Source organism: Somniosus microcephalus, chromosome 9, assembly GCF_052327205.1.
Source record: "Somniosus microcephalus isolate GS21.2 chromosome 9, FLI_Smic_1.0, whole genome shotgun sequence".
NCBI lineage: Eukaryota > Metazoa > Chordata > Chondrichthyes > Squaliformes > Somniosidae > Somniosus > Somniosus microcephalus.
Genome location: NC_140995.1, coordinates 250,747,040 through 250,771,108, shown reverse-complemented (window position 1 = coordinate 250,771,108; position 24,069 = coordinate 250,747,040). Strand labels below are relative to the sequence as shown.

Here is a 24,069-nt window from a genome sequence, read left to right as displayed (position 1 = left end):
CCCAGTCCCGTTCACCCATCACCCCCTGTGCTCACTGCCCCGTGTCCTAACTCACACCCAGTCCCGTTCACCCATCACCCCCTGTGCTCACTGCCCCGTGTCCTAACTCTCTCACAGTCCCGTTCACCCATCACCCCCTGTGCTCACTGCCCCGTGTCCTAACTCGCACCCAGTCCCGTTCACCCATCACCCCCTGTGCTCACTGCCCCGTGTCCTAACTCGCACCCAGTCCCGTTCACCCATCACCCCCTGTGCTCACTGCCCCGTGTCCTAACTCACACCCAGTCCCGTTCACCCATCACCCCCTGTGCTCACTGCCCCGTGTCCTAACTCACACCCAGTCCCGTTCACCCATCACCCCCTGTGCTCACTGCCCCGTGTCCTAACTCACACCCAGTCCCGTTCACCCATCACCCCCTGTGCTCACTGCCCCGTGTCCTAACTCACACCCAGTCCCGTTCACCCATCACCCCCTGTGCTCACTGCCCCGTGTCCTAACTCACACCCAGTCCCGCTCACCCATCACCCCTGTGCTCACTGCCCCGTGTCCTAACTCGCACCAAGTCCCGTTCACCCATCACCCCCTGTGCTCACTGCCCCGTGTCCTAACTCGCACCAAGTCCCGTTCACCCCTCACCCCTGTGCTCACTGCCCCGTGTCCTAACTCACACCCAGTCCCGTTCACCCATCACCCCCTCTGCTCACTGCCCCGTGTCCTAACTCACACCCAGTCCCGTTCACCCATCACCCCCTCTGCTCACTGCCCCGTGTCCTAACTCACACCCAGTCCCGTTCACCCCTCACCCCTGTGCTCACTGCCCCGTGTCCTAACTCACACCCAGTCCCGTTCACCCATCACCCCTGTGCTCACTGCCCCGTGTCCTAACTCACACCCAGTCCCGTTCACCCATCACCCCCTGTGCTCACTGCCTGTGTCCTAACTCACACCCAGTCCCATTCACCCATCACCCCCTGTGCTCACTGCCCCGTGTCCTAACTCACACCCAGTCCCGTTCACCCATCACCCCCTGTGCTCACTGCCCCGTGTCCTAACTCACACCCAGTCCCGTTCACCCATCACCCCCTGTGCTCACTGCCCCGTGTCCTAACTCACCCAGTCCCGTTCACCCATCACCCCGTGCTCACTGCCCCGTGTCCTAACTCACACCCAGTCCCGTTCACCCATCACCCCGTGCTCACTGCCCCGTGTCCTAACACACACCCAGTCCTGTTCACCCATCACCCCCTGTGCTTACTGCCCCGTGTCCTAACTCACACCCAGTCCCGTTCACCCATCGCCCCCTGTGCTCACTGCCCCGTGTCCTAACTCACACCCAGTCCCGTTCACCCATCACCCCCTGTGCTCACTGCCCCATGTCCTAACTCACACCCAGTCCCGTTCACCCATCACCCCCTGTGCTCACTGCCCCGTGTCCTAACTCACACCCAGTCCCGTTCACCCATCACCCCCTGTGCTCACTGCCCCGTGTCCTAACTCACACCCAGTCCCGTTCACCCATCACCCTCTGTGCTCACTGCCCCGTGTCCTAACTCACACCCAGTCCCGTTCACCCATCACCCCTGTGCTCACTGCCCCGTGTCCTAACTCACACCCAGTCCCGTTCACCCATCACCCCCTGTGCTCACTGCCCCGTGTCCTAACTCACACCCAGTCCCGTTCACCCATCACCCCCTGTGCTCACTGCCCCGTGTCCTAACTCACACCCAGCCCCGTTCACCCATCACCCCTTGTGCTCACTGCCCCGTGTCCTAACTCACACCCAGTCCCGTTCACCCATCACCCCCTGTGCTCACTGCCCCGTGTCCTAACTCACACCCAGTCCCGTTCACCCACCACCCCCTGTGCTCACTGCCCCGTGTCCTAACTCACACCCAGTCCCGTTCACCCATCACCCCCTGTGCTCACTGCCCCGTGTCCTAACTCACACCCAGTCCCATTCACCCATCACCCCCTGTGCTCACTGCCCCGTGTCCTAACTCACACCCAGTCCCGTTCACCCATCACCCCCTGTGCTCACTGCCCCGTGTCCTAACTCACACCCAGTCCCGTTCACCCATCACCCCCTGTGCTCACTGCCCCGTGTCCTAACTCACACCCAGTCCCGTTCACCCATCACCCCCTGTGCTCACTGCCCCGTGTCCTAACTCACACCCAGTCCCGTTCACCCATCACCCCCTGTGCTCACTGCCCCGTGTCCTAACTCACACCCAGTCCCATTCACCCATCACCCCCTGTGCTCACTGCCCCGTGTCCTAACTCACACCCAGTCCCGTTCACCCATCACCCCCTGTGCTCACTGCCCCGTGTCCTAACTCACACCCAGTCCCGTTCACCCATCACCCCCTGTGCTCACTGCCCCGTGTCCTAACTCACACCCAGTCCCGTTCACCCATCACCCCCTGTGCTCACTGCCCCGTGTCCTAACTCACACCCAGCCCCGTTCACCCATCACCCCTGTGCTCACTGCCCCGTGTCCTAACTCACACCCAGTCCCGTTCACCCATCACCCCCTGTTCTCACTGCCCTGTGTCCTAACTCGCACCCAGTCCCGTTCACCCATCACCCCCTGTGCTCACTGCCCCGTGTCCTAACTCACACCCAGTCCCGTTCACCCATCACCCCCTGTGCTCACTGCCCCGTGTCCTAACTCACACCCAGTCCCGTTCACCCATCACCCCCTGTGCTCACTGCCCCGTGTCCTAACTCACACCCAGTCCCGTTCACCCATCACCCCCTGTGCTCACTGCCCCGTGTCCTAACTCACACCCAGTCCCGTTCACCCATCACCCCGTGCTCACTGCCCCGTGTCCTAACTCTCACCCAGTCCCGTTCACCCCTCACCCCCTGTGCTCGCTGCCCCGTGTCCTAACTCACACCCAGTCCCGTTCACCCATCACCCCCTGTGCTCACTGCCCCGTGTCCTAACTCACACCCAGTCCCGTTCACCCATCACCCCCTGTGCTCACTGCCCCGTGTCCTAACTCACCCAGTCCCGTTCACCCATCACCCCGTGCTCACTGCCCCGTGTCCTAACTCACACCCAGTCCCGTTCACCCATCACCCCCTGTGCTCACTGCCCCGTGTCCTAACTCACACCCAGTCCCGTTCACCCATCACTCACTGTGCTCACTGCCCCGTGTCCTAACTCACACCCAGTCCCGTTCACCCATCACCCCCTGTGCTCACTGCCCCGTGTCCTAACTCACACCCAGTCCTGTTCACCCATCACCCCCTGTGCTCACTGCCCCGTGTCCTAACTCACACCCAGTCCCGTTCACCCATCACCCCCTGTGCTCACTGCCCCGTGTCCTAACTCGCACCAAGTCCCGTTCACCCATCACCCCCTGTGCTCACTGCCCCGTGTCCTAACTCACACCCAGTCCCGTTCACCCATCACTCCTGTGCTAACTGCCCCGTGTCCTAACTCGCACCAAGTCCCGTTCACCCATCACCCCGTGCTCACTGCCCCGTGTCCTAACTCACACACAGTCCCGTTCACCCATCACGCCCTGTGCTCACTGCCCCGTGTCCTAACTCGCACCAAGTCCCGTTCACCCATCACCCCTGTGCTAACTGCCCCGTGTCCTAACTCGCACCAAGTCCCGTTCACCCCTCAGCTCACTGACCTATATTGGCTCCCGGTTAAGCAGCACCTTGATTTCAAAATGCTCATCCTTGTTTTCAAATCCCTCCATGGCCTCGCCCCTCCCTATCTCTGTAATCTCCTTCAGCCCCACAACCCCACCCCCCACCCCCCCATCCGAGATATCTGCGCTCCTCTAATTTTGCCCTGTTGAGGATCCCGGATTATAATCGCTCCACCATTGGTGGCCGTGCCTTCTGTTGCCGAGGCCCTAATCTCTGGAATTCCCTCCCTAAACCTCTCCGCCTCGCTACCTCTCTTTCCTCCTTTAAGACACTCCTTAAAACCGACCTCTTTGACCAAGCTTTTGGTCACCTGCCCTCATTTATCCTGATGTGGATCGGTGTCAAATACTCCTGTGCAGCACCTTGGGACGTTTCATAACGTTAAAGGTGCTATATAAATACAAGCTGTTGTTGTTGTCAAACCATGGTATACGGAGACCAGACTGTGCACACTGCTCCAAGTGTGGTCTGACCATGGTATATGGAGACCAGACTGTGCACAGTGCTCCAAGTGTGGTCTGACCATGGTATATGGAGACCAGACTGTGCACACTGCTCCAAGTGTGGTCTGACCATGGTATATGGAGACCAGACTGTGCACAGTGCTCCAAGTGTGGTCTGACCATGGTATATGGAGACCAGACTGTGCACAGTGCTCCAAGTGTGGTCTGACCATGGTATATGGAGTCCAGACTGTGCACAGTGCTCCAAGTGTGGTCTGACCATGGTATACGGAGACCAGACTGTGCACAGTGCTCCAAGTGTGGTCTGACCATGGTATATGGAGACCAGACTGTGCACACTGCTCCAAGTGTGGTCTGACCATGGTATATGGAGACCAGACTGTGCACAGTGCTCCAAGTGTGGTCTGACCATGGTATATGGAGACCAGACTGTGCACAGTGCTCCAAGTGTGGTCTGACCATGGTATATGGAGACCAGACTGTACACAGTGCTCCAAGTGTGGTCTAACCAAGGTATACGGAGACCAGACTGTGCACAGTGCTCCAAGTGTGGTCTGACCATGGTATATGGAGACCAGACTGTGCACAGTGCTCCAAGTGTGGTCTGACCATGGTATATGGAGACCAGACTGTGCACAGTGCTCCAAGTGTGGTCTGACCATGGTATATGGAGACCAGACTATGCACAGTGCTCCAAGTGTGGTCTGACTATGGTATATGGAGACCAGACTGTGCACACTGCTCCAAGTGTGGTCTGACCATGGTATATGGAGACCAGACTGTACACAGTGCTCCAAGTGTGGTCTGACCATGGTATATGGGGACCAGAACTGTGCACAGTGCTCCAAGTGTGGTCTGACCATGGTATATGGAGACCAGACTGTGCACAGTGCTCCAAGTGTGGTCTGACCATGGTATATGGAGACCAAAACTGTGCAGTGCTCCAAGTGTGGTCTGACCATGGTATATGGAGACCAGACTGTGCACACTGCTCCAATTGTGGTCTGACTATGGTATATGGAGACCAGACTGTGCACACTGCTCCAAGTGTGGTCTGACCATGGTATATGGAGACCAGACTGTGCACACTGCTCCAAGTGTGGTCTGACCATGGTATATGGAGACCAGACTGTGCACAGTGCTCCAAGTGTCGTCAAACCAAGGTATACGGAGACCAGACTGTGCACACTGCTCCAAGTGTAGTCTGACCATGGTATATAGAGACCAGACTGTGCACAGTGCTCCAAGTGTGGTCTGACCATGGTATATGGAGACCAGACTGTGCACACTGCTCCAAGTGTAGTCTGACCATGGTATATAGAGACCAGACTGTGCACAGTGCTCCAAGTGTGGTCTGACCATGGTATATGGAGACCAGACTGTGCACAGAGCTCCAAGTGTGGTCTGACCATGGTATATGGAGACCAGACTGTGCAGTGCTCCAAGTGTGGTCAAACCAAGGTATATGGAGACCAGACTGTGCACAGTGCTCCAAGTGTGGTCAAACCAAGGTATATGGAGACCAGACTGCGCACAGTGCTCCAAGCGTGGTCTGCCCATGGTATACATAGAAACATAGAAGATAGGAGCAGGAGTAGGCCATTCGGCCCTTCGAGCCTGCTCCGCCATTCAATGAGATCATGGCTGATCATCCAGATTCAGTACCCTGTCCCTGCCTTCTCTCCATATCCCTTGATCCCTTTAGCCTCAAGAAATATATCCAACTCTTTCTTGAAGATATTTAATGAACTGGCCTCCACCGCCCTCTGTGGCAGAGAATTCCACAGGTTCACCACTCTCTGGGTGAAGAAATTCCTCCTCATTTCAGTCCTAAATGGCTTACCCCTTATCCTTAGACTATGACCCCTGGTTCTGGACTCCCCGGCCATCAGAAACATCCTTTCTGCATCTAGTCTGTCCAGACCTGACAGAATTTTATAGGTTTCGATGAGATCCCCTCTCAATCTTCTAAACTCCAGTGAGTATAAGCCCAATCGACACAATCTCTCCTCATACGTCATTCCTGCCATCCCAGGTATCAGCCTGGTGAATCTTCGCTGCACTCCCTCCATGGCAAGAACGTCCTTCCTCAGGTAAGGTGACCAAAACTGCACACAGTACTCAAGGTGCAGTCTCACCAAGGCCCTGTACAACTGCAGCAAGACATCCTTGTTCTTGTACTCGAACCCTCTCGCTACGAAGGCCAACATACCATTTGCCTTCTTAACCGCCTGCTGCACCTGCATGCTTACCTTCAGCGACTGGTGCACAAGAACACCCAGGTCTCTTTGCACTTCCCCTTCTCCCAATCTATTGCCATTCAAATAATAATCTGCCTTCCTGTTTTTGCCACCAAAGTGGATAACCTCACATTTATCCACATTATAGTGCATTTGCCATGTTTCTGCCCAATCACCCAACCTGTCCAAATCGTACTGGAGTTTCACGACATCCTCCTCACAGCATACCGTCCCACCCAGCTTTGTGTCATCTGCAAATTTGGAGATATTACATCCAATTCCCTCGTCCAGATCATTAATATATATTGGGCCAGAAATTCCTAAACGGGGCTTGCAGCGCGTGCAAGCCCCGTATTTGCACTTACCCCGCGCTACTGCAGATCAGCTCCAGGGACGCCTGGACTTGGTGTTTGAAAAAGAAGATTCCCGGGCAGCGTGTGATGTCACGCCGCCCAGGAGTGCAGCCAGCGCGAAGCCAGGAGCGTGCAGTGCACGTGAGACACGCCCCTTGAGGTCTCAGTTTCACTGGACATGCCCCCAATGTTTCTGTCAAGCTGCTAAGCATTTTTACATGCAAAGCAGCAGTTTAAATAGGTTTTTGAAGATTTTGGTAACTTTTATAAACTTTTTAAAAAGTTTACATTATTTTGAGTAATCTGAAGTAGTTTTAAAGAGAATTAAAGCAATTTAAAGACTTTTAAAAGCCCTAAAAGAATTTTTTTAATTCCATTTATTTATTTAGCAATGTCGTCGTCGTCATACGTGTCTTCACACTGTTCCCTTTGGGGAACTGTATGAAGTGGTGGAAGGATTTATGGCCATGATTAACGCTCATTCCGTGACCGTAACCATCTTTGAACCAGCCATTAGGGCGGTTAGTCCTATGGCGGGAGGGTTTTACGGGCTCCCACAAGCTATACAAGGAGGGGGGGCCACGCACACCCACAGACGCAAATATCCCACTGGATGTCAACCCAGAATTTAGAGCCGGAGCTCCGACTCCACTTGCCGGGACTGTCTGGAGCGGGGTTCGAAACCCTACCCTGATCTGGCCCAGCGGCGGGGATCCTACCGCTATGACAAAGGCCCAATCCGATTAGCAACTTAAAATGGCAGCATAGGGCTCCAGTCACGGGGAGGGAAAAGGCGCAGGAAACGTATGGGTGTCACCTTTTGTGCGGAGTGGGCCTTTTGCATAGCAGTAAGCATCCCCGCCGCTGGGCCAGAAGGAGTAGGGTTTTGAACCCCACTCCAGACAGTCCCGGCAAGTGGAGTCGGAGCTCCAACTTTAAATTCTGGGTGGACATCCAGCGGGATACTTGCGTCCGCGGGTGTGGGTGGCCCCCCCCGCCCCCCTCAGATGGGTTGTGGGAGCCCGTAAAACCCTCCCGCCATAGGACTAACCACCCTAATGGCTGGTTCAAAGATGGTTACGGTCACGGAATGAGCGTTAATCACGGCCATAAATCCTTCCACCACTTCAAACAGTTCCCCAAAGGGAACAGTGTGAGGATACGTACGACGATGACCTCTTGCGCAATGCACCTCCTTGGACCCTCAGTCGCAGATGCGAGGGGGCAAGTCGTGCAATTGTTAAATTTTTAATTTTATTGACATGTAATATGTTGGCCCAGTAATTCCCTTCCAAATGCGCTAGTACGGTCGGGGTACCTACGCATCTGGCCGGATGAAATGCCGGTTTTCAGCATGCACAGTGCATGTGGGGAAAACCGGCATTTCCTGTCCTCTGAACGAAGGTGTTCAGAGGCAGAACGCGTGCGACTGCACAGGCAGCGCGTGCGCAGTATAATTCGCCGCTTTCATTAATGCTTTCAGTGAGGTCAAGTCATTACAACTTACACATGAAAAAATCATGGGTACAGTTGCTGCAGAGGCTGCGGAGGAAGATATTTCTTATCGTGGAGCTTCTGAAAGTATGTATGTTTGTATATATTCCTTTGCGTGTTATGTATATTTTCCTTTACTTATGTGTATGAATGTATTATTTAATTATGACTTTCAGAGAAAGTAACTTATTGGAAAATCATAATTAAAAACATACATTCATACACATTAGTAAAGGAATATAAAACATACATACATATACGTAAAGGAATATATGTGGACATACATACATAACTCATTCTCACATTCCATTCACACAGCCACAATTGCTCCTTCTACCTACCGTTCTGAAAACCCTTTAAAAAAAAAAAAAAATTTAAACTTTAAAACTTACTTAAAATTTCTTAAAATAACTTCCCTCCCTTTCCCAAACAAAAATATTGCATTTCAAAAGCTCCACGATAAAATATATCTTCCTCCGCAGCCAATGAACAACTTTACACTTGCTTTTTTCAAGTGTAACTTCTAAGGACTTACCCTCACTGAATCCATCATTGAAATCCACAAAGTTCACTGCGCAAGCGCTGCCTGTGCAGTCGCATGCGCTGTGAATAGACCTCGGGTCTGGAAATGCCGGCGTTCCCCGCATGCGCTGTTCCTGCTGAACGCCGGCATTTCCAACGGCCAGATGCGTGAGTAACCCGACCGTACTCACGCTTCTGGCCGCGAATTTCTGGCCCATTGTGAACAGCTGGGGTCCTAGGACCGATCCTTGCGGTACCCCACTAATCACTGCCTGCCACTCGGAAAACGACCCGTTTATTCCAACTCTTTGCTTTCTGTCCGCCAACCAGTTCTCTATCCAAGTCAATACCTTGCCCCCAATCGCATGTGCCTTAATTTTGCACGCCAACCTCTTATGCGGAACCTTATCGAAAGCCTTCTGAAAGTCCAAATACACCACATCCACTGGTTCTCCCTTATCTATTTTACCAGTTACATCCTCAAAAAATTCCAGTAGATTAGTCAAGCATGATTTACCTTTTGTAAATCCATGTTGACTTTGTACGATCCTGTCACTGCTTTCCAAGTGCTCTGCTATTACATCTTTTATAATGGACTCTAGCATTTTCCCCACTACCGATGTCAGGCTTACCGGTCTATAATTCCCCGCTTTTTCTCTGCCACCTTTTTTGAATAGTGGGGTAACATTAGCTACCCTCCAATCCATGGGTACTGTTCCAGAGTCTATCGAGTTCTGGAAGATGACCAGCAATGCATCTACTATTTCTAGGGCTACTTCCTTAAGTACCCTGGGATGTAGATTATCAGGCCCTGGGGATTTATCGGCCTTCAGTCCCATCAATTTTCCCAACACCATTTCCCTACAAATACTGATTTCTTTCAGTTCCACCCTTTCATCAGACCCTATGTTCCGCGGTATTTCTGGGAGGTTATTTATGTCCTCCTTTGTGAAGACAGGACCAAAATGTGTATTTAGTTGGTCTGCCATTTCTTTGCTCCCCATTATAAATTCCCCCGATTCTGACTGCAAGGGACCTACGCTTGACTTCACCAATCTTTTCCTCTTTACATATCTATAAAAGATTTTACAGTCAGTTTTTATGTTCCCTGCAAGCTTACTCTCATATTCTATTTTCCCTTTCTTAATTAATCCCTTTGTCCTCCTTTGTTGAATCCTAAACTGCTCCCAATCCTCAGGATTATTGCTTTTTCTGGCCAATTTGTATGTCCTCTCCTTGGATCTTATGCTGTCCCTAATTTCCCTTGTTAGCCACGGTTGAGTCACCTTTTTTGTTTTATTTTTATGCCAAACTGGGATGAACAAATTCTGTAGTTCATCCATGCAGTCTTTGAATGTTTGCCATTGCCTATCCACCGTCAACCCTTTGAGTGCCATTCCCCAATCAATCCTACCCAACTCGCTCCTCAGACCATCGTAGTTTCCTTTATTTAAATTGAGGACCCTAGTTTCTGAGTCAACTACTTCATTCTCCATCTTAATGAAGAATTCGATCATATTATGATCGCTCCGACCCAAGGGGCCTCGTACAACAAGATTGCTAATTAATCCTTTCTCGTTACATAATACCCAGTCTAAGATGGCCTGATCTCTGGTTGGTTCCTCGACATATTGGTCCAGGAAACCATCCCGTAAACACTCCAGGAATTCCTCCTCCACAGTATTGTTACTAATTTGGTTAGCCCAATCTATATGTAGATTAAAGTCACCCATGATGACTGCTGTGCCCTTATTGCACGCTTCTTTAATTTCCAAGTGTGGTCTGACCATGGTATATGGAGACCAGACTGTGCACAGTGCTCCAAGTGTGGTCAAACCATGGTATATGGAGACCAGACTGTGCACAGTGCTCCAAGTGTGGTCTGACCAAGCTACTTACCAGGTAGAGAGATGTGTGCTCAGTATCAACCAGGAACCCAGGGACCCCGTCAGATTCTTCCCCCCCAGATACGGACCTCACTTTTAGGTACAGTACAGGACACCTGCAAGGAACGATAGCAACAGATCAGAGGAGTGGAGTGTGCCAGGACAGGAAGGGGCAAAGGTGAAAAGTCAGGGGGGGGGGGGGGTGGGGGGAGGCCTCAGTAAGGAGAATGGGAGTGAACATTAGCACCAGCACTTGCCAGCCCAGATTACAGAATCAGAGAATGGTTACAGCACAGGAGGAGGCCATTCGGCCGGTCGAGCCCGTGCCGGCTCTCTGCAAGACCACTTCAGCGAGTCCCACTCTCCGCAAGACCACTTCAGCGAGTCCCACTCTCCACAAGACCACTTCAGCGAGTCCCACTCTCCTGCGCTTTTCCCTCAGGTACTTATCCAACTCCCTTTTGAAAGCAGTAATTGAATCTGCCTCCACCACCCTCTCGGGCAGTGCATTCCAGATCCTACAGCAGCCAAGGCCCTAAGCTCTGGAATTCCCTCCCTAAACCTCTCTACATCTCTCTCCTTTGGTTCTTCTGCCAATCACCTTAAATTTGTGGCCTCTGGTTCTCGACCCTTCCACCAATGGGAACAGTTTCTCTCTATCGACTCTGTTTAGACCCCTCATGATTTTGAGGGGGTCTGTCAAATCTTCTCTGCTCCAAGGAGAACAACCCCAGCTTCTCCAGTCTATCCACGTAACTGAAGTCCCTCATCCCTGGAACCATTCTCGTAAATCTTTTCTGCACCCTCTCTAAGGCCTTCACATCCTTCCTAACGTGCGGTGCCCAGAATTGGACACAATACTCCAGTTGAGGCCGAACCAGTGTTTTATAAAGGTTCATCATAATTTCCACACTTTTGTACTCTCTGCCTCTATTTATGAAGCCCAGGATCCCGTATGCTTTTTTAACCACTTTCTCAACCTGCCCTGCCACCTTCAACGATTTGTGCACATATACCCCCAGGTCTCTCTGTTCATGCACCCACTTTAGGATTGTACCCTTTAGTTTATATTGCCTCTCCTCCTCCTTCCTACCAAAATGTATCACTTCACACTTTTCTGCGTTAAATTTCATCTGCCACGTGTCCGCCCATTCCACCAGCCTGTCTATGTCTTCCTGAAGTCTATCACTCTCCGCCTCACTGTTCACTATACTTCCATGTTTTGTGTCATCTGCAAATTTTGAAATTGTGCCCTGTACACCCACGTCCAAGTCATTAATATATATCAAGACAAGAAAAGCAGTGGTCCTAGTACCGACCCCTGGGGAACCCCACTGTGTACCTTCCTCCAGTCCGAAAAACAACCATTCACCACTACTCTCTGTTTCCTGTCACTTAGACAGTTTCGTATCCATGCTGCCACTGTCCCTTTTATTCCCGGGCTTCAACTTTGCTGGTAAGCCTATTATGTGGCACTTTGTCGAACATCTTTTGGAAATCCATGTACACCACGTCAACCGCATTACCCTCATCAACCCTCTCTGTTACCTCATCAAATAAACAGGCATCCAGTGACAGAAATAACAACTTGTATTTCTATAGCGCCTTTAGCGTAGCAAAATGTCCCGAGGCCCTTCACAGGAATGTTACCAGACACCGAGCCACATGAGGAGATATTAGGGCAAATGACCAAACGCTTGGTCAAAGAGGTCGGTTTTAAGGAGCGTCTTAAAGGGAGGAGAGGGAGAGGTGGAGAGGTTTAGGGAGGGAATTCCAGAGCTTAGGGTCTCGGCAGCTGAAGGCACGGCCACCAAAGGTTGAGCGATTATAATCAGGGATGCTCAAGAGGGCAGAATTAGAGGAGCGCGGAGGGTTGTGGGGCTGGAGGAGGTTACAGAGATAGGGAGGGGTGAGGCCATGGAGGGATTTGAAAACAAGGATAAGAATTTTAAAAATCGAGGCTTTGCCAGAGCGGAAGCCAAAGCAAGCCCAGGGCTGATGGGTGAATCTGGACTTGGTGCGAGTTAGGAGACGGGCAGCAGTTTGGATGAGCTGAAGATTATGGACTCTCAAACTCAGACACAAAAAGAGTCAGGGAGAGGGACATCACATAAATACAGGAAAGAGGGAGAGGGAGAAGTAGACACACGCACACCCACACACAGAGCGAGAGACACAGACTCCCTCAGTGTCTTTCCAGCATCACTGCACTCACGTCTTACCTCACAGATCTCTCGGTACAGTTCTCAATAAACTCCGCCTTTCCCCTGGTCCGAACACACAACACGTCTCCCACATGGACTAGTCTGCATCAAGAACACAAAGCAGGGCATTAGTAACCAGGACTGACGTCTGATCCACAGAGCCCAGGACATTGCGTAACCTCAGGAATACCAGGACCAGATCCCGTGTAACCTTGGGAATACCGGGACCAGATCCTGTGTAACCTCGGGAATACCGGGACCAGATCCTGCGTAACCTCAGGAATATCGGGACCAGATCCTGTGTAATCTCGGGAATACCGGGACCAGATCCTGTGTAACCTCAGGAATACCGGGACCAGATCCTGTGTAACCTTGGGAATACCGGGACCAGATCCCGTGTAACCTTGGGAAAACCGGGACCAGATCCTGCGTAACCTCAGGAATATCGGGACCAGATCCTGTGTAACCTCGGGAATACCGGGACCAGATCCTGTGTAACCTCAGGAATACCGGGACCAGATCCTGTGTAACCTCAGGAATACCAGGACCAGATCCCGTGTAACCATGGGAATACCGGGACCAGATCCTGTGTAACCTCGGGAATACTGGGACTAGATCCCATGTAACCTTGGGAATACCAGGACCAGATCCCGTGTAACCTCGGGAATACCAGGACCAGATCCTGTGTAACCCCAGGAATACCAGGACCAGATCCTGTGTAACCTCGGGAATACCGGGACCAGATCCCGTGTAACCCTGGGAATACCAGGACCAAATCCCGTGTAACCTCGGGAATACCGGGACCAGATTCCATGTAACCTCAAGAATACATCCAGATCCCATGTAACCTCAGGAATACCGGGACCAAATCCCGTGTAACCTCAGGAATACCGGGACCAGAACCCGTGTAACCTCGGGAATACCGGGACCAGATCACGTGTAACCTCGGGAATACCAGGACCAGAGCCCGTGTAACCTCAGGAATACCAGGACCAGACCCCGTGTAACCTTGGAAATACCAGGACCAGATCCCGTGTAACCTTCGGAATACCAGGACCAGATCCCATGTAACCTTGGGAATACCAGGACCAGATCCCATGTAACCTCGGGAATACCAGGACCAGATCCCGTGTAACCTCAGGAATACCGGGACCAGATCCCGTGTAACCTCAGGAATACGACCAGATCCCGTGTAACCTCGGGAATACCGGGACCAGATCACGTGTAACCTCAGGAATACCGGGACCAGATCCCATGTAACCTCAGGAATACCGGGGCCAAATCCCATGTAACCTCAGGAATACCAGGACCAGATCACGTGTAACCTCAGGAATACGATCTGATCCCATGTAACCTCAGGAATACCAGGACCAGATCCTGCGTAACCTCAGGAATACCGGGACCAGATCCTTTTTTTAAAAATTAGTTCCTCGATGTAGGCGTTGCTGGCAAGGCCAGCATTTCTTGCCCATCCCAAGTTGCCCTCGAGAAGGTGGTGGTGAGCCGACTTCTTGAACCGCTGCAGTCCGTGTGGTGAAGGTACTCCCACAGTGCTGTTAGGGAGGGAGTTCCAGGATTTTGACCCAGTGACGATGAAGGAACGCCTGATATATTTCCAAGTCAGGATGGTGTGTGACTCGGAGGGGAACTTGGAGGTGGTGGTGTTCCCATGCGCCTGCTGCCCTTGTCCTTCTAGGTGGAAGAGGTCGCGGGTTTGGGAGGTGCTGCCGAAGAAGCCTTGGCGAGTTGCTGCAGTGCATCTTGTAGATGGTACACACTGCAGCCACGGTGCGCCGGTGGTGGAGGGAGTGAATGTTTAAGGTGGTGGATGGGGTGCCAATCAAGTGGCTGCACCACTTCTGTGGCGCAAATGTTACTCGCCACTTATCAGCCCAAGCCTAAACGTCACCCAGGTCTTGCTGCATGCGAAGCATGTAACTTGCTTGTAACCTCGGGAATACCGGGACAAGATCCCGTGTAACCTTGAGAATACTGGGACAAGATCCTGTGTAAACGCGAGAATACCAGCACAAGATCCCGTGTAACTTCAGGAATACCGGGACCAGATCCCGTGTAACCTCGGGAATGCCGGGACCAGATCCCGTGTAACCTTGGGAATGCCGGGACCAGATCCCGTGTAACCTCGGGAATGCCGGGACCAAAACCCGTGTAACCTCGGGAATGCGGGGACCAGATACCGTGTAACCTCGGGAATGCCGGAACCAGATCCCGTGTAACCTCGGGAATGCCGGAACCAGATCCCGTGTAACCTCGGGAATGCCGGGACCAGATCCCGTGTAACCTCGGGAATGCCGGGACCAGATCCCGTGTAACCGCGGGAATGCTGGGACCAGATCCCATGTAACCTCGGGAATGCCGGGACCAGGTCCCATGTAACCTCGGGAATGCTGGGACCAGATCCCATGTAACCTCGGGAATGCCAGCCCGGCTCCTGTTCACATCCACTGAACACTAACCTCTGTGTTGTAAAGTGGTCGAACAACACGCCATCATACACGGCCCTGGCACAGTAGGTTGGTGAGAAGATCACTTCCACATGCAGCTCCTGTGCCAATGGAGGGACGGACAGGGCTGAGCGGCTATCCTTCACCTGCCTCCTGGCACTGGACGGCTGGTAAAAGCGCTGGGAAAGAACAAAACAAACTCAGGGTCCATTCACTCCGGGGGCGAAGAGCGGCAGCAACCCCGAGGAAGGGGGGCGGAGCGGGGTGGGGGGGAATGATGGGCAGAGGTGGGTGGTGGTCTGAGGGCGGGGCTGGGGGTCTCAGGGTGGGGTTTGGGGTCTGAGGGTGGGGTTTGGGGTCTGAGGGTGGAGTTCGGGGTCTGAGGGTGGAGTTCGGGGTCTGAGGGTGGAGTTCGGGGTCTGAGGGTGGAGTTGGGGGTCTGAGGGTGGAGTTCGGGGTCTGAGGGTGGAGTTCGGGGTCTGAGGGTGGAGTTCGGGGTCCGAGGGTGGAGTTCGGGGTCCGAGGGTGGAGTTCGGGGTCTGAGGGTGGGGTTCGGAGTCTGGGGGTGGGTCTGAGGGTGGGGCTGGGGGTCTGAGGGTGGAGTTCGGGGTCTGGGGGTGGGGCTGGGGGTGGGGCTGTGGGTCTGGGAGAGTGGAGTTCGGGGTCTGGGGGTGGGTCTGAGAGTGGAGTTCGGGGTCTGGGGGTGGGGCTGGGGGTCTGAGAGTGGAGTTCGGGGTCTGGGGGTGGGGCTGGGGGTCTGAGAGTGGAGTTCGGGGTCTGGGGGTGAGTCTGGGGGTGGGGCTGGGGGTCTGAGAGTGGAGTTCGGGGTCTGGGGGTGGGGCTGGGGGTCTGAGAGTGGAGTTCGGGGTCTGGGGGTGAGTCTGGGGGTGGGGCTGGGGGTCTGAGAGTGGAGTTCGGGGTCTGGGGGTGAGTCTGGGGGTGGGGCTGGGGGTCTGAGAGTGGAGTTCGGGGTCTGGGGGTGAGTCTGGGGGTGGGGCTGGGGGTCTGAGAGTGGAGTTCGGGGTCTGGGGGTGGGGCTGGGGGTCTGAGGGTGGGGTTCGGGGTCTGAGAGTGGGGTTCGGGGTCTGAGAGTGGAGTTCGGGGTCTGGGGGTGGGGCTGGGGGTCTGAGAGTGGGGTTCGGGGTCTGAGGGTGGGGCTGGGGGGTCTGAGAGTGGAGTTCGGGGTCTGAGAGTGGAGTTCGGGGTCTGAGGGTGGGGCTGGGGGTCTGAGAGTGGAGTTCGGGGTCTGAGAGTGGAGTTCGGGGTCTGAGGATGGAGTTCGGGGTCTGGGGGTGGGGCTGGGGGTCTGGGGTGGGTCTGAGAGTGGAGTTCGGGGTCTGAGAGTGGAGTTCGGGTTCTGGGGGTGGGGCTGGGGGTCTGAGAGTGGAGTTCGGGGTCTGAGGGTGGGGCTGGGGGTCTGAGAGTGGAGTTCGGGGTCTGGGGCTGGGGGACTGAGTGGAAGATACAGCAATTCCAAAAATTTTTAAGGCAAGACCGGTGCCATACGCAATACGTCCGGCAGTCGAGGCAGAGCTGAAGAATTTGGAAAAGGCAGGCGTATTATCCAAAATAGATTGGAGCGAATGGGCAACACCCATCGTTCCAGTCATGAAAAAAACATTGAAAAATAACTCTGAGGAACGGGAAAAAATTCGCATCTGTGGGGACTTTAAGGTGACTGTAAACCCGGTCCTTCACACGGTACAGTATCCTCTTCCGAGGATAGAAGATATTTTCGCCTCACTATCCGGAGGGAAACGTTTCACAAAAATTGACTTGGCACAGGCATATCTACAGATGGAGGTTGAGGAGACCTCTAAAAAGTATCTCACAATAAACACACACAAAGGCCTGTACCAGTACAATCGACTGGTTTTTGGAATAGCATCAGCTCCAGCTCTCTGGCAAAGAGCTATGGAGCAAGTCCTGCAAGGGATTCCGGGGACTCAATGCTACCTAGGCGACATCCTTATAACAGGAGAAAACGACAACGAGCACCTTGCCAATTTGGAGCAGGTGCTCACTAGGCTGAAAGAACGGGGCCTACGAGCAAATCGCCCCAAGTGCGAATTTTTCCAAAATCAGATATCATATTGTGGCCACATAATTAATAAGGAAGGGTTGCATAAGTCACCTGAAAAAATTGAAGCAGTTATAAAAGCCCCAGCACCTGAAAATGTTTCACAATTAAGGTCATTCCTGGGATTAATAAATTACTATCATAAATTTTTACCGAACTTATCAACTATTCTACACCCTCGTAATGATCTTCTACAGACAGGAGTGATTTGGAAATGGAACGAAGACTGTAAACGTGCCTTCCATAAATGTAAAGACTTAATCACATCCGAGAAAATTTTGGCTCATTACAACCCATCACTACCAATCAGACTGGCGTGCGATGCATCCCCTTACGGCATAGGAGCGGTATTGTCCCATAGATTCCCTGATGGCTCGGAACGGCCGATAGCTTTTGCGTCACGCTCATTGAACTCAGCTGAGCGTAACTATGCCCAGATAGACAGGGAAGCACTCAGCCTGGTATGGGGAGTGAAGAAATTCAACCATTACCTACACGGACAAAAATTTACCTTGCTGACTGACCATCAACCCCTCATCTCCATATTCAACCCTAAAAAAGGTGTCCCCATTATGACGGCACAAAGACTACAGAGGTGGTCCCTTTTTCTAGGGGCACACCAATACAACATTGAATACAAAGGGTCAAAACAGCATGGGAATGCTGACGGGTTATCACGCCTACCGTTGCCAACGATAGAAGAGCCACCTACAGTAGACCCAGTAGAGATATTCCACTCTACCATAGTGGAATGTCTACCGGTGACAAATTCTGCCATTGAAAGGGAGACAAGAAATGACCCTACTCTCTCACGGGTCTACGATTTAACAGTGAAGGGATGGCCAGCACATGGCGAACCACTGTTGCCAGCATTCTCGCAAAGAAGAGAACAGCTGTCAGTGTGCCGAGGAACCTTGATGTGTGGATCCAGAGTGGTGATTCCACCCAAACTCCAGGATAAAGTGCTAAAGGAGCTTCACGAGGGGCATCTGGGTGGAGTGAAAATGAAGAACCTAGCTAGGGCGTTTGTATGGTGGCCAGGTATCGATGGAGACATCGAAGACATGACCAAGAGCTTGCCGAGGATGCCAGAAGGTCCAAAATGCTCCGCCACAGGCCCCTCTACATCCATGGGAGTGGCCCTCATCTCCCTGGCAAAGGGTGCACATCGACTTTGCTGGTCCATTTATGGACTCAATGTTCTTAATCGCAGTTGATGCACACTCCAAGTGGCCGGAGGTAATAAAGATGTCCTCCACCACCACGGAAAAAACCATCACAGTATTAAGGACCATATTTGCCAGGAATGGGCTGCCGGAGCAGATATGTTCTGATAATGGACCGCAATTTGTGTCCGAAGAATTCAGAAAGTTCTTAAAGAACAATGGGGTAAAGCACTACACGTCCGCCCCATACCATCCCGCCACCAATGGATTGGCTGAAAGGTTTGTCCAGACCTTCAAGAAGGCCATCAAGGCCATGGGTAATGAAGACATAAAACTTCAGCACAAGGTGGATAACTTCTTATTTGCATATAGGAATGCAACGCATATGGTTACTAACCAAACTCCCGCCATGATGTTCTACAATAGAAACCTAAGATGCCGGCTGGATTTGGTCAAGCCCAACATCTGAAGGGACGTGGAGAACCGGCAGTTTCAGGGCATGAATGAAAGGCCAACTAGGGCCTTCCAGATAGGCCAACCGGTTTTGGCCCGGGACTACCGTACCGAGAAATGGCAGCCTGGAACTATCTGCACACGATTAGGACCACTGATGTATACCGTGGACATCGGAGACAGCATAATAAGGCGCCATGCTGACCAAATCATCAAGTCATCCGAAAAGGGACAACCTACACCACCACTCTATACATCTAACGAAGTAGAGATACCCATATCTACCTCCGATCCGGTGATACTGGAGCCCGATGAACCCGACACTGGCCTTCAAGCCAAATCAGCCTTGCCAGAAGAACCTACTACACCACCAGAAACTACTACACCCCCGAGGCGTTATCCAGACCGAGTCAGGAAGCCTCCTGAGAGACTAACTTATAATTAATTAATACAGCAATGTATATTATTTTGCATATAACATGTAATTAATAATTACTTAAAATATGATGTACTAGTTAGCTAGAAGGGGAGGAATTGTGGTGTATGTGCCTTTAAGAGCCCCAGGTGTGCGTAATGCCGGTAATTGCCACTTGGGCTATATAAGCCTGTGTATTGTGTATATCCTTTAGAAACCACCCCCCCAGACTTGCTTAGTAAATTCTTATGAACCAACTCCTGTCTTCATCTACACACGGACACTACACATTTGGTTTGTACACCCGAGTTTCGACGGTTGAGGGATGATCTGATCAAGGGGTTTAAATGATAAAGAGATTCTATACGCTAGACAGACAGAAACTACTTGAGACAGATTGTTGTTGGGTAACGGTTTCGAGGGATCTGCAGGGAGGTGCAGATCAGCCATGATCTGATTGAATGGCAGAACAGGCTCGAGGGGCTGAACGGCCTCCTCCTGTTCCTGTGTAACAGGCTCGAGGGACTGAATGGCCTCCTCCTGTTCCTGTGTAACAGGCTCGAGGGGCTGAATGGCCTCCTCCTGTTCCTGTGTAACAGGCTCGAGGGGCTGAATGGCCTCCTCCTGTTCCTGTGTAACAGGCTCGAGGGGCTGAATGGCCTGCTCCTGTTCCTGTGTAACAGGCTCGAGGGGCTGAATGGCCACCTCCCGTTCATATAGTGTGGGAGTGGAGTCACAGGTAGGCCGTGGTGGCAGGTTCCCTTCTCTCATTAATGAACACCTAATCTTTCACAGTCACTTCTCTGTCACCACCCCACAAATTCCCAAACCTATTGAATTCGGTTTCACAACTGGGAAAATGGGATTTGAACTGGTGATGTCCGGGTTGCTGGTGGAGGAGCAGAACCAGTGTATAACTGGGGAGGGTCTGCTGGTTCTCGAGCTGACCTGTGGCCCAGTCACCCTCAGTCCCCTAATACCGCGTGGCGCACCCATTGATTGGCTTTGGCCCGAATGGTTTCTCTCCCTTCGGGTTCCAGCTCCCTACCTTGACTTTCAGCGTCCTGTTGGAGGTTGGCAGCGGGGACCCGTTGGAGAGGTTGAACCACAGCACGTGCGAGATTGCCGCCACGTTCTCTGCCAGCTCCACCTGGGCAGCGTTACCAGCTTCCGCCACGACCACGCAGGCGAGCCGTCCGTCTAGTGATCGCTCGGCGCCGCTCTTCGACGCCCCGGGGCTGCCGTGGGCACCGGGGTCCACGTTCCGACTGGGGTGTTCTGGCTCGGGCTCGGCCCGCGCGCCCCACTCCCTCTCCAGAGCCAGCTCCAGCAAGGAGATGAGGACCCACTCGCGGTTGAAGAGACCCAGTCGCTGAACAGCCTGCTTGCCCAGGACCAGGCAGTTGTCCGCGTCCAGGTCGCCGCCTAGACCGGCCGCTCTGGGTTTCAGTTTCCCGCTCTCTACCAGGCCTGGCAGGTCATCCACCGTCACCTCCAGCCTGCACTCCAAAGCCTGCAGAAACGTCATGAAATCGTAGTCCATCGGTCCGCTGGGCTCCAGCCCCAAGCCCGCCCCCCAAAGGCTGCCGGCGTAATGGGCAAAATCGGAAACGCAAAGCGACTGGAGCAGCCGGAGGGGCTGGGCGGGCTGGAGCTCACAGGGCTGTGGGTGGTTGGGTTCCCTGAAGTCGGTGAGCACCAGGCTGGTGTTGATGGTGAGGATTCCTTGCAGGACGGGCTGGCATTCCAGGACGACCAGCTCCATGAGGTGGGCAAGGACCTGGCTGCTGTCCTCCCCAAACAAGGGGTGGTAGGGCACGGTGGGGGGGTCCCCCTGCCGCAGCAGGACCTGCCGGCGCTGGCAGCTCAGCATCAGCAGACCGTTGGCAAAGTTCTGAGAGCAGGCCCAGCGCAGGCTGGCTCTGCTACGGGCACCCAGCACCACCTTGGTCAGGGTGGGCACCGACTTCACAAGGGAGACCCGCAGCCAGGCCGGGGAACCAGCCTGGTCATTCCCCAGCCCCGAGGCCTCCTCCTCATCCGCCCACAGCCCGTAGTGCTTGTGGAAGAGTTTGCTGGTATAGATCCGGAGGGTGCCCCCACTCTGTGTCACCCCGGCACCCAGCTCCCGTATCCCGGTCACCCTGGCACTCTGCTCCCAGGGCCTGGTGACTCCGGCACCCTGCTCCCGTATCCCGGTGACCCCGGCACCCTGATCCCGTATCCCGGTGACCCCGGCACCCTGCTCCCGTATCCCGGTGACCCCGGCACCCTGCTCCCGTATCCCGGTGACCCCGGCACCCTGCTCCCGTATCCCGGTGACCCCGGCACCCTGCTCCCGTATCCCGGTGACCCCGGCACCCTGCTCCCGTATCCCGGTGACCCCGGCACCCTGCTCCCGTATCCCGGTGACCCCGGCACCCTGCTTCTGTATCCCGGTGACCCCGGCACCCTGCTTCTGTATCCCGGTGACCCCGGCACCCTGCTCCCGTATCCCGGTGACCCCAGCACCCTGCTTCTGTATCTCGGTGACCCCAGCACCCTGCTCCTGTATCCCGGTGACCCCGGCACCCTGCTCCCGTATCCCGGTGACCCCGGCACCCTGCTTCTGTATCCCGGTGACCCCGGCACCCTGCTCCCGTATCCCGGTGACCCCAGCACCCTGCTTCTGTATCTCGGTGACCCCAGCACCCTGCTCCTGTATCCCGGTGACCCCGGCACCCTGCTTCTGTATCCCGGTGACCCCGGCACCCTGCTCCCGTATCCCGGTGACCCCAGCACCCTGCTTCTGTATCTCGGTGACCCCAGCACCCTGCTCCTGTATCCCGGTGACCCCAGCACCCTGCTCCCGGGGCCCTGCCGCCTCTTCAGGCGGCTCCTCCTCGGTTAGGACGGCGGAGATGAAGAGCCCGGGGCCCGAGGCCGAGGCCGGGCCCGTGCGCAGGGACAGCACGCAACCCGAACCGGTGCTGGGCCCGAGGCTCGGAGTCAGGGCCGGGAATGCCGACCTGGGGATGAGAACCTGCAACGGGTGTAGCTCAGGCGGGAAGCGCCGGCAGACGCACAGCTCAGCTCGGACCCCCATACTGACAGGCCGCGGCTCGCTGCGCCGCCAACTTAGTAAAGGAGCTGCGCTGGCAGCGCCATCTTGGTATAGTAGGACTCGTGCTGGTGACACCACCGCCTTGCGGGCGCGGCGCATGCGCACTGGAACGTGGCCATATTGGTAGTGGCAAGCTTCCCCGCGCCGTCGCCACGTTGGTAAAGGTCTCCACTCCGCCCATTCCCGTTGCTGGGCCAGCCGCCGCCATCTTCGGAAAGGAGGCTGGTCACCCGTTGCAATGTCGCCATCTTAGTAAAGGATATTGGAACCACCAGTCGCACTGCCAAGGTCACGGGAAAGGAAACACGATCGTGCAGGATTTTCATCGGGTCGTGGAGGCGGGATTGGAGGCATGTGGGGGGTTAAAATCCCAAAATCAGGGGTCCCGAACCCATCCCGCCCCCAACTCGCCTCCATGCCCGTTTCCCAGGAGGCGGATACCTGACCCGCATTGGGACCCACCTCCCCGAGGTGGGAAGGGGATTAGTGCCAATTAACGGTCTGTTAACAGTTAGTTAACAGGCAGTTAACAGGTAGTTAACATGCAGTTTTTAGCCTAATCCCTATTTTTAACGCTGAAGTGTGGGATTCCCGACGGCTCCAAACCACGCCAAGTTAGCGAGGCGGGCCGTCGGGATGAAGGGCTTGGAGGGGTCGAGATGTCCGGTGTTCAGGTGAGTGATGGGTGCATCGGCAGCGGCGGGAGGAATCTCGGAGCGGCAGAGCGACTACAAGAGGTCCCAGAGGCTCAGGTAGGCCTCGGTGCGGCATCGGCAGTGGGTGGAGGCGGAGCAGAGCGGCAGAGCGACTACAAGAGGCCCCAGAGGCTCAGGTAGGCCTCAGTGCGGCATCGGCAGCGGCGGGAGGACTCTCGGAGCGGCAGAGCGACTACAAGAGGCCCCAGAGGCTCAGGTAGGCCTCAGTGCGGCATCGGCAGCGGCGGGAGGACTCTCGGAGCGGCAGAGCGACTACAAGAGGTCCCAGAGGCTCAGGTAGGCCTCAGTACGGCAGCGGCAGCGGCGGGAGGACTCTCGGAGCAGCAGAGCGACTACAAGAGGTCCCAGAGGCTCAGGTAGGCCTCAGTGCGGCATCAGCAGTGGCGGGAGGACTCTCGGAGCGGCAGAGCGACTACAAGAGGTCCCAGAGGCTCAGGTAGGCCTCAGTACGGCATCGGCAGCGGCGGGAGGAATCTCGGAGCGGCAGAGCGACTACAAGAGGTCCCAGAGGCTCAGGTAGGCCTCAGTGCAGCATCGGCAGCGGCGGGAGGACTCTCGGAGCGGCAGAGCAACTACAAGAGGTCCCAGAGGCTCAGGTAGGCCTCAGTACGGCAGCGGCAGCGGCGGGAGGACTCTCGGAGCAGCAGAGCGACTACAAGAGGTCCCAGAGGCTCAGGTAGACCTCAGTGCGGCATCGGCAGTGGCGGGAGGACTCTCGGAGCGGCAGAGCGACTACAAGAGGTCCCAGAGGCTCAGGTAGGCCTCAGTACGGCAGCGGCAGCGGCGGGAGGAATCTCGGAGCAGCAGAGCGACTACAAGAGGTCCCAGAGGCTCAGGT

General features: G+C 54.4%; 1 protein-coding gene across 1 annotated transcript in view; it reads right to left on the bottom strand.

Annotated features, from left to right (window-relative positions):
- Positions 1-22,558, bottom strand: part of LOC147113218 (uncharacterized) — a 118,163-nt gene extending 95,605 nt beyond the window's left edge. Inside the window, exons 1-4 of the mRNA XM_085998260.1 lie at positions 20,461-22,558; positions 15,311-15,477; positions 12,852-12,935; positions 10,643-10,745 (exon numbers count right to left, since the gene is read on the bottom strand). Of these exons, the coding sequence (XP_085854386.1) occupies positions 10,643-10,745; positions 12,852-12,935; positions 15,311-15,477; positions 20,461-22,497 (2,391 nt within the window). The 5' untranslated portion in view covers positions 22,498-22,558. The remainder of the gene's footprint in view (positions 1-10,642; positions 10,746-12,851; positions 12,936-15,310; positions 15,478-20,460) is intronic.
- Positions 22,559-24,069: the final 1,511 nt, after the last annotated feature.